The sequence below is a fragment of the Fusarium vanettenii genome (assembly GCF_000151355.1).
Source record: "Fusarium vanettenii 77-13-4 chromosome 3 genomic scaffold NECHAsca_2_chr3_3_0, whole genome shotgun sequence".
Lineage (NCBI taxonomy): Eukaryota > Fungi > Ascomycota > Sordariomycetes > Hypocreales > Nectriaceae > Fusarium > Fusarium vanettenii.
This window is the reverse complement of record NW_003315880.1, coordinates 1,120,383-1,132,897: the sequence shown is the minus strand read 5'-3', so window position 1 is coordinate 1,132,897 and position 12,515 is coordinate 1,120,383. Positions and strand designations below refer to the sequence as shown.

The 12,515-nt window shown below is 53.2% G+C and overlaps 3 protein-coding genes across 3 annotated transcripts; 1 reads left to right on the top strand and 2 right to left on the bottom strand.

The window, feature by feature from the left end:
* Positions 1–2,723: 2,723 nt before the first annotated feature.
* NECHADRAFT_77642 (uncharacterized protein) lies at positions 2,724–4,913 on the top strand (the record flags this gene model as incomplete). Its single annotated transcript, XM_003052992.1, has 1 exon — positions 2,724–4,913. The coding sequence occupies one exon, from the start codon at positions 2,724–2,726 to the stop codon at positions 4,911–4,913; it is 2,190 nt and encodes a 729-aa protein (XP_003053038.1).
* A 50-nt stretch (positions 4,914–4,963) lies between these two features.
* On the bottom strand, positions 4,964–5,813 carry NECHADRAFT_102472 (uncharacterized protein). Its single transcript, XM_003052494.1, has 4 exons — positions 5,749–5,813; positions 5,523–5,634; positions 5,320–5,417; positions 4,964–5,232 (listed from the first exon to the last, which is right to left on the bottom strand). The coding sequence occupies exons 1-4, from the start codon at positions 5,783–5,785 to the stop codon at positions 5,132–5,134; spliced, it is 348 nt and encodes a 115-aa protein (XP_003052540.1). The 5' UTR covers positions 5,786–5,813; the 3' UTR covers positions 4,964–5,131.
* A 235-nt stretch (positions 5,814–6,048) lies between these two features.
* On the bottom strand, positions 6,049–9,302 carry NECHADRAFT_58970 (uncharacterized protein). Its single transcript, XM_003052493.1, has 3 exons — positions 7,436–9,302; positions 6,886–7,380; positions 6,049–6,834 (listed from the first exon to the last, which is right to left on the bottom strand). Exons 1-3 carry the CDS (start codon positions 9,159–9,161, stop codon positions 6,398–6,400), a joined length of 2,658 nt encoding a protein of 885 aa, XP_003052539.1. The 5' UTR covers positions 9,162–9,302; the 3' UTR covers positions 6,049–6,397.
* Positions 9,303–12,515: the final 3,213 nt, after the last annotated feature.

Here is a 12,515-nt window from a genome sequence, read left to right as displayed (position 1 = left end):
AACGCCCATTGTCCAATATCAAGTCTCTTTTCTTTCATCCACGCTTAGGTCTGGTCAAGGTTAGCAGTTACACATTTGAAAGGAGACATGTTGCACATACCCACAGCCCTGAGGCGTAACCTCACCGAAAGGGCAGTCTCCTGAGAGTTTTTCGACAATCTGGTTGGCCCAGACGGGCGTGATGACGATACCGGCGCTGACCAGAGAGGCAGCGGCCGAGAGGAGAGTGACAAAGAGTGTGGTCTTCATGATGATTTGAGTTGTTGTTGGTGGCGTGATGGGTGGATTAATAAGTGAAGCCCGCGATAACAGAACCAGCTGAAACGCAAAAAGGGAAATTGATTGAGCCGACAGGGGCCAAAGAAGAGGAAGAATTGATTAATTATGAACGAGAGAAAGAGAAAAAGAGGAGAAGGAGAAGAACAGAGAAGAGGAAGAAAAAAAAAGAGGCGAAAATGACTCCTGTTACAGGGGCGCGACGGTCGTGGTTTCAGGCCGTGAAACATCTCCACGGCGTGACTGGTGGAAAGACGGTTTCGCCTACGCGCCTAGAATTCAAGCGGAACCCAATTAGGATACAGATCCGACGAGATCAATTGCATGACTTTAGACATTCACTGTCAATATATTTCTTGATATTAATTGTAGATTATTGTCCTGTTTATTGTCGCCGTGAATGGTCTTTAAACATTGTAAACCCCTGAAACTAGTTAGTCGTGGCCAAACTCAAACTTACCCCCAGTTCAACTAGTCTTGGCTTCCTTCTTGGCATCCTCCTGGGTATCATTCGTCTTTGCTTCAACCTTTTTCTTCGGCATCTTGAAAAGGTGTGACAGCAACAGCATCCTTGGGAACCGACGTTGCGTCCATCTCAAATGGCCCTTGCTGGACTTCTCTTCCAGCTAATTCTCTAGGCCTCTCTCGTCTCCAGCTCCGCAGCTTTTGGACCCGCTGTCGTCTTGGCCTTGGCTTGCGTCTCTGGTCCTGTTGATAGCTCTGCCTTCTGAAAAACCTCGGTGTTAGGTCCCTTGTTCTCATCTGGCGGACGTGACCATGTTACGGTTGGTCTTGGTATGCGTCGAAGCACCCCCATGAAGCCCTTGCTCGACTTTTCTGGGTCGTCTGGGCTTCTCTTCTTCCTTCGGCGGACGAATATGAACACCCCAATTATGATGATGCCTACCCCGACAACCACTCCAACGACAACACCAGCAGCGAGGCCAGTGTTGGTGCCGTCGTCCTTCGAATCGTTCCTGTTGTTATCGCCGCCACTGGTCTGCTCTGGATCGGAACCCGTGCTCGAAGGGATCGTGGAAGTTGATGTTTGTGATGCTTCGTTGGGGTTTAAAGTCTCGGTAACTGGTGACATCCAAGTCAGCAGGTGTCATAACTACCTCCTGCACCAGACATCCTTACAAGTTAAAGGTAGTCGCGTAGGCTCAGTGAGATACATGACACCGACTGAAGTCTCAATGCCGATAGAACCCTGGCAAGTGATAAGAGTCCCCGTAGATCCCCTCTCTGACTACGCCTCCAAGATGTAAGCCGTTTCGCAACCCAAGTCGCCAGAGCCATCTCGACCTATTAGCATCCATCGCCATCAGATACAGGCTAGCTGAGAAACGCACCACTGGCGAGCCCATGCCGACCCCGTTGACTCGCGCCCTGTGAAGCGTTCTACTATGACCTTGTCGCTAGAACAGGAACGGCCTATTTAGTAGATGCCGTCTCCCTCTACTTGGCCCCATTTTAACAATTGTAGAAGCCAGAGCGTTCGCGAAGTGCACCAGAGCCAGGGCAGTATGCCGTACCGACTTGGCTGGTTAGTAGAGTTGCGAAACTGAAAACGGCAACAACATGCCCGACGACGGCGATATCGTGTAGTATCCGATGAGATCTCCTTGGCCGACTGAACTCAGGACAGTCCCAGGCTTTGAACTCTCGAGAATCGCGGCCATGGTAGGCGTCGTGAACTGTAGAAACTCAACCAAGCAAAAGGGAAACAGTCAGAACGAGGAAAGAGTCTGAGAACACTCAACCCAACCCCCGAGTAGCATACTGGCCCCCGCTAATGCATCACGGGTCTTTGCGGTAGCATACGTCTCTTATTTTGAGAGACTTCAACGGATATAGATCTGGCGATAATCTCCACACTATGCGCCCTACGCCTGCCCGAAGGATCGGCCATGTCCAAAGAGGAAACCAGGCTGAAATTGCTGTAACCCTGAATGGCTGCTTATCGAGGGCTACTGCTGGACCGTTTAATTTGTGCGGCTGGGTGCAGGGGCGCATCAAGCATGTCTGCTATAGTTGGTGATGCTTGGTTGTGTGTTGAGCTTGGAGTTTTAATTCCAAGAGACAAGCCAACGAGTTGCACATTCAAACTCGGTGGAACTACTGCTTTCCTCTTTCAGCTCCAATCCTTGATTCTGTGAAACCCTGTTAAACGCCTGCCAAGTCTTATCCTCACCTCGTTGTTGGTGGTGGCTATTTGTGGCTGCAGAAACATGCATGCACTGCCAGCCTGCTCCCATGGGTGCTTGCTTGCACAGCCCATCCAAGATAATCAACGTCGATCGTTACACCAATTGACGTATTTTCTTATATCGGATTTGATTCTCTCAAGATCTACCCCTTTTTACGTGTCCAACACTGCCTTCTTTTAGCAACATCTTCATCACCGCGTTTGACTGAGTGATATCGACACACGCTTACATCATACGATGTCAACATCCGACAAGCCTATTCAATACGAAACGCTTCAAAATGTCGTCAAAACAGACACAAACTGTACATTTGAGGAGCCTCCTGGTCGCCAATCAGACGTCCGCGACTGTCTGATACCATCTGGCTCCTCGTCTTCGGACCCAAAACGCCAGAACTGGAGGCAACATTGGAAGAGGATTGGACTTGCGAGCATCGCTGCAATAGTATTCGGCACTGTGGTGATGTTTGCCTCGTTAGCGATTCTCGTCTTTCTCTGGCAGGGCGCTCAACTCGCTGAGCGTCGTCAAGAGCCAGTCCTTTGGCAGACCATTGTCTTTCACGGCTGGGCACCTCAAGTTGTCACTGTTTGCTCCGCTGCGATTCGTATCGTCATGGGTTTGCAAAACGGCTTCGTGGTTGCAGCCGTGGCAGCCATCATGCTGGAAACTTTAGGTGCTTCACTCGTCGACACGGCCATGCTGTCGGTTGAGAGAGCCCTGGGATCAAGCCCTCTCAACCTTTTGCCTCCAGCTCTAAGGCGATGCTCCACCAGAGAGGACCGTATTTCAGCCATAATACACCTTTTACTGGTAATGACTGCCCTAGTCATTAGTCTGGCTTCAACCTTTACCTCGACCATTCTCCTCTCTGACTTTAGGTCTGGCTTGGTTGCATCGCCCTCTGTCACGGCCAAGACAGGAATCGACTTTGCCACAGCGGGAGGGTATCGATATTTTGGAACGTCTGTTATAAAGTCAAGGCCCGTGGCCAACTGGCGATTCGCCGAAGCCAAAGATGGCGCCCTCTCTACCAAGGGCGACACAGGCGACACATACCGTTCCATGATGCCCTTTCAAGATGTAGACTCGAGGAGACTACTCGAGTTCTACTCCGGACCTGCCGCCGTCACAAACTTCAGGACCTTTTGCGTCGCCCCAGAGTTTCGAAACTTGACTCTTGCTCGCATCCAAGTCCCGGATAACGGCGGCGAGAGGAGCCTCAACGTCCTCGCCGACCTACTTCCCAGCACGGATTGGAAGTTAAAGTATGAGCCCTTCATCGGCACCGACAAGCCTAGTCAAATAAAGGCTCGACTGCTCGATAATTGGCATGCCTCTTCGCCGCCTAGCTGGCCGCTGACACTCTACTACTCTCTTGGCGACACGTTTAAGCCCGAGAATCAATCAACTACTTGGCCCTATTTCTTCCACCGGGCCTTTCTCTTTAACTCGACTGTGCTCCTTAATGAGACCGATAGGTGGAGTGACGACCTGCCTGAGGCACTGCGTAATCTCACCACAAAGAAGCAAGGCTTGTGGACAAAGGTCATGAATGCCGACGGAGTCGAGGTTTTCAGTGCTACCGAATTCTACTTCAACAATGCTGGACCGCGGCTGTACAATGTTACCATGTCTGGCCGCGGTATACAATCTGAGCCTACTGGAGACTGGCGCCGTGGACCAGGTCGTGGGAACCAGATGGATACACTCCATCAGATGGGCGTCGGAGCTGCTTTTGAAGATCGTGGTATCTTAGAGCTCAACATAGGCTCTCACCTTCCCGAAGATAACAGACCCTATCAAATGCCCCTTGGCCCTACTGCTCTATCAGCCTCAGGTACCTCATCTTACTCCGTCACTCAATACTCCTGGGCCTTTAGCGACTCCTGGATGACCACCATGTCCATGGGCTCGATGGAGTTCCCGCACCCGGCTCACTCATCCGTCTTTCAGAGTATCATCCAGCAGACTGAGGATCCGGCCCAGGCAGTGCAGGCCTTGATGACTCGACTGTATCAAATGCAGTACTATGATTTTCTGCCAGATTTTGATTACAAACAAACCACCGAGACGATGTACTCGACCGAGAGGATCATCCCGTCACGGTGGACAGGGCTTGTCGTCGTCTTCTGCCTCGTGGCGGTTCACCTCCTACTGGTCTTGGTTACGATGGTGCTCTTCATTTCTCGGACGAGGGGTTCTGCGCTTGGGAACATCTGGCAGGCTGTCTCCCAGATGGCTTCTCCCGCAACGAGGCAAATTCTTGAGTCGACAGATTCTAAACGAGATGATGAGGTGAGATCCTCCGTCAAGATAATGGGCAAGGATGCTGGGGTATATGGCATGTCACGGTCAGTTGAGACGGGGAGGATGGAGATTCAGCTTCGGGAGAGAAAGGAGATTATGGACTCGAAATTGTTACCATGAAGCATAGATTTAAGCGCAGAGCTCTTGGCACTATTCAAATAAACGATGATGGACTTAATGTTCTTTATTCTTACAAGAACTCATATTACACATATTCCACCCACAGCTTGTCCGGGCTGTCAAACTTGGCGTAACTCCAATGTACTAGCCCAGCTCCTCACACTCCATTCCGCATATTACCCCTTAGTGTGCAGTCTCTCCAAAATAAATCGTCGTAATTATGCCACAGGAACAGGAGCGGGGGGCTCAGTGCCGGAGGCGGACCTGGCTCCGGGAGGAGGCATGAACATGGGAAGGTAGGTAACAGCGAGGGACATGACTACATCCGCGTTAGTATGAGTTCCTCGTTACGAACAGCGGAACCAAGTAGCAGTTCTTGCGTGTCGCTTGGAGGGGGTAAACGTACTCGACATGCCGACGGAAAAGTATCCAGGAGTGGTGGAGTTCTTCTTAGACTCCTCACTCTCGCCCAGCCAGCTCTGAATGGAAAAGACAACAGCAGCCCTAATCGACCCCAACTCGTTAGCAGCTCGTTCGTGTATCAATCGCCGCTCGACTCCATCGCGCCACCTCTCCATCATCAGGGGGAAGGTTGATCAACCCACGTACCATCCCACGAGCTTGTTTCGCGTAAACATGGCGGCCATAGGCAGGGTCGTAGACATTGTCGAAGAGAAGTCGGTCGAGTCGCCCGTAGCCTTGGGCTCCTGGTAAGGGACGACTGGTGTTCTCAGGTTAGCTCCTGGTCGCATCATGGAATCGCATCGCGCAAGGCTCATTCTCCGTCGGGGAGGAAGAAGTGAGGAAATCTCGAAAGATACGGGTGGTAACTCACTCAGGTCAGCTCGTCGAGCATCCTTTGTGGGGGCCATGATTGCTGCTGTGAAGGAACACGGTGACGGAGATGGAGATTGGAGGTTGTCGCGAATTAGCTTGCTTGCGACCTGTCGAGTCGAGTTGAGTTGAGATGGGGGAGGCTTGACGAACTGTGGCTGTGGCATTTCGTGTGGGGAACGAGCTATGCTAAATACGACTAGATGTGGCGTTGCTTCTTGACACCTACCTAAATAGGAAATGGGTCTGATGCACCCACAAAACGACATCCACCAAGACTTGCATCATGAACAATGAGGGTGATTGAAGCAATTGACTTATTCGAGATACACTTATCATCTTTTATAGAGCCCTCGACGGGGCCTGTTACGAGAGGGGATTGCACCAGGCAGCGTAACACAATGGTCGACACAGACGCCGCTGCATCATGAGCGTGTATATACATGACAACGGGTATCCTCCCAAAATTTGCGTCGACAACATCAGCAATACATCAGATCATCACAATCCATCCACCCATAACCCATAGTCAGTCCCATAACATGCGCTCAGTTCCATACAGTCCCGCGCCAAAAATCCAAAAACAATCCCATAGTAGAAACGCCGAAACATGCACTTTGCTTGTAGCCAAGTCAGAATAGGGACTCGACCTACTCCACCCTGATGATGACCTTCCACTGCAACGCCCCGGCCTCGCGAATCGCGCAGGCCAGACATCCTCTCTTGCGCCGGCTGATGATGGCATTCCAGCCTTTTTGAGCACAGAGGGCACGGACCAAAATTTCCATGTCCGAGCCAAACTGTCGCTTTCGTGACTCAAAGTGCATCTGCTCCGCGGCAGGGAAACTGCCTCGTCGCTGAACAATGTTGTACTTTGAAGTGAGTCTCTCTATGGTCGGAGACTGAGGAACCTCGGCTAGGTTGGTGATGCAATCGATTACAAGAACACGCTCGCTACCCATTCGCGAAGGTGAGCGACGGTGAGTCTGAGGAACAGCAAGGAGCTCCGAGAGCGGAGCCTGCTGTCTCTTCAGGAGTTCCGAGATGTGCATAACCGTGTAGTTATACCACTTGTGTAAGGGATGTCCTGAAAATTTTGTTAGTTATGGCAATGAGTTGATTAATAATTGATCCATACCTGTCCTGTGTGCCGGGCGAGAGCTCTTGCCCAGCATATCGGAACCAGAGACATCAATTTGCTGAATTGTTGGACTAGATGGAGACTTTAAGAAGCGAACGCGATGCGATGGCGAGCATGGATGCGCGGTGACAAAGCTTATATCGTAAGAGAGCGAGAACGAAAAGTTCTCAGGAGTAAATCCGTCAATCGAAACACCAAAGTTGATGTTGGCGGGGAACGAGAGAAGTTCAGGGTCCTTGGTGTTGGAGCCCGCGAGAGAAGCTGACTTGGCGAAAGGCGTAGCCTGGATAGAGTTGGCGGGAGCGAGCAGCTCCAGGGATCGCAGCGTAACACTCATCAACGGCGGAGGAGTAGAATAGTTGTTTTCGTGGGGGATGATAAAGTCGGCAGGGAGAACAGAGTATTCGTCGGCATCTCCGAGGATGGAAGACTCTCGCTCAACTCGCTTCTTTGCCCAGAGTCTTGCCTTCTTTCCAAGGTGAGCATTATCCTCTGATACTGTGTTAGCATTCTTGTGCTTGAGAATTGATGACCCTGTTCAACTTACCAGCTACGTCTTCGACCTCAATGTTAACCCAGCCCTCATCGAGACCAAGGGGCAGAATGTCGCTAGAGACCCATCCCATGCACTCGGCTGATCCCTTGCCAGCTGCAATAACTCGGCCAACAATGCAAGACGTGCTCCAGAAACTCTTGCCAGAGTACACAAAGCCGCCACACAGATTGGCAAACGGGCCCAGCTTTGCCATGGCATTCTTATCATTCTCGAGGAGGGTAGCCATCAAGAAATGATACACGCCCTCACCTGGAAGCATCAATCCAAAGATGTATGATTTGGAAAGCCATCCCGAGGAGTGTAGAGCAGCAGCGAGCTTTCGTCGCTGAGGCTGGGGCTTGTTGACGTTCTTCTCGCCAGCCGGTCGGTCCCATGCCCCGAAGTACGATGCTCGCTTAGAGCCATTTTCCTTGGGAGTCTTGACAAGCGCAGGAGATGGCGCAATGCCCATTGACTGACGGGCGCTCTTCGCAATGAGGCCTTCGTAGGTATCGATGCCGGGCCAGTGGATCTTCTTTGCGAAATGGGTGAGACCCTCGACTTGTTGCTGTGAGTGACGGCCCTTAATGGTATAACTATAGTTTGAGGTGGGCGTGGCCTCCTCCTGGCGTTGGCGGAAGGTGAACTTGCTGACCAACGATCCAAGCCAGCCTGACGATGATCCGGGAGGGGTAACGGTTCCCTTTGGGGTAGAATCCTCGGCCTTTTCAATCTCGACATTCTCAAGCCAGCTTCGGGCAAGATGCAACGACCACTTGACCATGGGGGTGGCAGCCCTTTCAAAGTGAACGACGTCAATGGGGCGGAAAGCTTCGACGCCATACTCCTCGCCCTCGGTGATGGCGTCTAATCGGATGAGCAATTCGGTAGCAACGAGAATCTGCATGAGAAGCCAGTATTTCTCCTCAGCACGCTCACTAGCACTAGTAGCATCGTGAATGGAGGAGGCATCGTCAAGGTCATCGTTGTCGGCACCTCCCCAGAGGATCTGACCTAACCTGATCCTCCACTCAACATGGGTAAAGTCAAACCAGACATTGGCAGTACCCAGACACTTGAGGAGGGCATTGATCTGGTTGGTCAGACTGTAATGGTCGCGCTTGTCGACGACAGAATTGACAGGACGCATAAAAGTGTGAAATAGGTCCTGGTACGTTTGGACAGTCGTCTTCTTGCGGAGATCATTGACGCGATACAACTCGCCATTGCGCTTGATGCGGTCGAGGATCTCTGACTCGGGGAGGCGGCGCAAGTACCCCAGCGGGGAAAGCATACGCTCGCGTGCCTCGACAATGGCCTGAGCCTTTTTGCCGACGCTGTCAAAACCCCATTGCTCTTCCTGGAGAGAATCACCGACAGCGAGCTCAAGGGCAGCCGAGTAACCCATGGTTCCCTTCTCGAGGCCCTGCATGCTTAGCATATTGGGGCGTTCCCGGCAGCGGATGAAGAAGTGGGCCTTGCGGGACTCGACGGCCTTCTTCTGGGCGACGGCATCATGATTGAGATCGCGGGTGAGATGAGGCCATGCAGTGAGACCGCTCCAGGCCCTGTCCTCGATCTGGACGTGGTCGGTCAAGTCGCGGATCTCCAATGCTTCGTCAAAGGGAAAGGCGACACTGGGATTGGGTGCGCCAGAGCAATGACCCTCGCTGCGGGCAAAGTACTGGGGTGCGCCCGAGAAGAGCTTCTCAATCTCAGACTCGGTAAGAGTGGCCATGATTCTATCCAACTTCAGAACGGGCGAGGGCTTTGGCTTTGACGGGGACGAGCTGGCATTGTCTGGCTCAGAGCCCGGGTTCGGCGGCGGAGGAGGAAGGGGCTTGTTCTGGTCCGGTGGTGAACGCGGGGAAGCAAGAGTCCTTGGTGAATGTGACGGCGACTGTGATGATGAGGGTGTCTTAGTCCCTTGGACTTGGGGGGATCTGCCGTTGGAAGCTGGAACTAGAGGTGGGGCCTGGCGGCGGAAGCCTCGGTCGGGAGGAGCGGAGCGTGGCGGAGGAGAATGCGGGGAGGAAGCGACCTTGCAGGAGGCAAGAAATGTTAGTGGCACGCTCAAGAAGTAAAGAATTGAGGGAAAGAAAAAAGACAATTGGGGGACGAGGCAATTGAAGGATGGAAAAATATGACAGATTTCTTTTGCTGGATAAACGGGAACATGCATGCTCGGCAGGCTTTAGACCGGCACAAGGCCAATTGGACCTCCGGTATGGCATGGTGCTGCGGGATACAGCAAGAGGCGCACCGACCTGAGCCCATGGCCCCCCATCGAGCGAGGCATGACCTGAGCATCAACAGAACGTGCAGCCGATCGTCCTGGCACGCGACACCCGGACCTGGGACTGGCCTTGCTTCCAGGGCTTGGTTGGCTGGGCTGAGGGTGGCCTGATGGTCCGCCATAGGGGAGGGGATTGGAGGGAGACGCCAGGTCCCGGGCCCCTCGAGTCAGGGATCAAATGCCACCAAAAGATGAAATTGTCTCAGCGGTTATTAACAGGTAGAGTAAGAAAAAAAACCTCTCTTTCACTTACACGCTCCCCATCGCCCTCGGTCACATTTACCCGTCCGCCTCTCTCCTTTACGCGCTTCCTCGCCCGCGCAAGGAGACCCTGAAGCAGGTAGTCGGGCCTGGCAAAACGGCCAGTCCCCGCTGCGGATGCACCAATGGCGCCAGAGTCTTCGGTGTCGTCCTCGGCGCTGTCCTCGTCGTCGTTGTCGTCGTTCATAGCCGCCGTTATAGTTGTGGTGACGCCCATGGCGTTCTGGGGCTGCAGCGCCCGGGATCGCTGCCGTTCATGATGCGCCGGCGCAATCTTATTCTCAGCCGATCTGTCCTTCTGCTTCTTCTTCCTGTCCCTCCTCAATGACTTGTCAGCGACATCACTGAAAGTACTGCTCGCTGCTGGCCGCGGAGACGGCCTAGATTTGGTAAGTGGCATCGCCGTAAAGACGCCGCTTGCGTTCCAGGGACAGCAACAGCAACAGCAGCAATGGAGATCAAACCCCGGCGCAACGCGGGCATCCGCCGCCGAAGGTTCAGATCGGCCTCGGCGATGGTGGCGATGGCAGCCAACCTCCAAAGTGGGACGGCGCCCACAGTTGAGAGCGGGATTTGACACGACTGAGATGAGCTGCTGCTGCTTTTGTATCAGTCGGTCAAGCCAAGGTTCCGTGTTTTCCTAATCGCTACCGCCGTCAGTCAGATGTTCTCTGCGTTGGTTCGCCCTGCCAGCTGCTGCGAGCGGGATTGGCTCCGGCGCGCATTCAGGGCTCCGTCGACAATAACTCGACCCGTCTTGTTGGTTCCGGCGCATGTATGGATGTATGTATGTATGGGCAAAGAGTGTATGGATGGGGAATGCAAATCTCGCAGTGACAGGAAGGAAAATAACTCGCCGGTGACGGGGGCAAGGCCATAGTTATCATTGACCCCCGTCCTTCTCGTCAAGACATGGAAAAATGCCCTCCACTCGCCTGTCAGTCCACGTACGTACATTCTCAGCATATAATGCTTCCCAGGAGTTTAAGCGGCTGTCTCAGGTCGTCGGCGCACAATCCCGTGCAGCAAATAAATCTGCCTTCTGCCCCTCTCCCCGTTCCTAGGCCTCTTTATCCGCTTCTCTTCTTCCCTCTTGTGCAACAGTCCCCACGCGAGCGCGGGTATCTGGGAGGCCAGGACGGTGGGCCGTGGTCCTTGAACGTTGGAGGATCGTGGGCCGTGGCCGTGGCACCTGGCAAAAGAGAGGTGACGGGGAAGGATCTGCGATTCGATTCGCGTCGATGCACACTCGCATACAACACGTATACGTCCCAAGGGTATATAGGACCAAAACCAGCTTCTGCATCGGCACATCATCAAGGAACCTGGTTTATATATTGCCCACCCCAGTGATGGACCGGCTATCCATGCGCCCGCCCGTCCCATGGATGCCAGAACAGAACCCTTTCTCTGGCTGCTAAAACTGCAAACTGGCCATGGAAGATCCTCCTCTAGCCGTACCTGTCAGCCTCAGCCTCAACCTGGTACTGGAAGCTGCGGGAGTTTGTGGGCCTGGCCCAAGGAATGCAGCGTAAAGTGGAGGGGCTATCCGTCTCTCAACCTGGGGCCGACGAGTTTCGAAACCTCCGTCGCGAGAAAGCCGAGCCAGGAATAGGAATATCCACCGCTTCTTCCAAGTTTTCTCTTCTGCATCCTCAGGATCCGAAAGCTTCGTCATCTTCAAACTGCTAGTCGAAATCTTGAGAGTAGTATCCCCGGATGAGAGAATCGGCATTTGACGCTCGGTCTCGGTCATCCTGTCTTGGATGGTATCTAACTGCTGAGTTTGTCCAGGATGCATGTTCCAGCCCTGCATAAACAGCATCCTTCTTTCAAAACATACTACTCCGTATCCTTCTGGACGTGCGTATGTGCGTGCGCGCGCGCGTGCGTGCTTTCGTCTTACATGCGCTCGCCCGTGTCGTGGCGTCTTGTTTGTCCCCAACCAAAAAACCTCAAGATTTGCAACATTCAGCGTTGCATGGATGTTTGGACCCGGGATTGCTGCTCAATTGCGCTGGTTGCCGATATCTAGGAAGCTAGGAAGCGTGATCTTCCATCGTCATGACCACCATGAGGCCCCTCCGTCCACTTTACGGCTCCTTCGCGTTTCCACCCTCACCACCAGCATTCTCTTCATCATTGTGCGTCCATGTGAAACAACGGCCGCACCCCGGTTGCAACCGTTCGGCCCCATCAAAACCCTCGAAACACGCGGCAACTTGCAGCCGCGAACTCTGTCGAGCGGGAGCCTCGCCCGTCCAGGTCCAAGGGGTAGCTGCATCGCACCCGATGGGACCGACCGTATTAATAAAAGGCACCCGATCCGATGGGAGTACCAAGACAAAGGGAAATGGGTATCGAGATAGCCGCAAGGGCGCAAACTCCAGCCAAGTAACCCATGTAGCTTTCTGCTTTCAAACACTTCCTGCACCTCCACAATCCCCAACCTTTGAACCGTAATTTCGTTTATGGCCTTGTGCACTCTTCGAGGCCGTTCCGAGAATGTGGTGGATGCGTGCTCCTTCTCTTTGT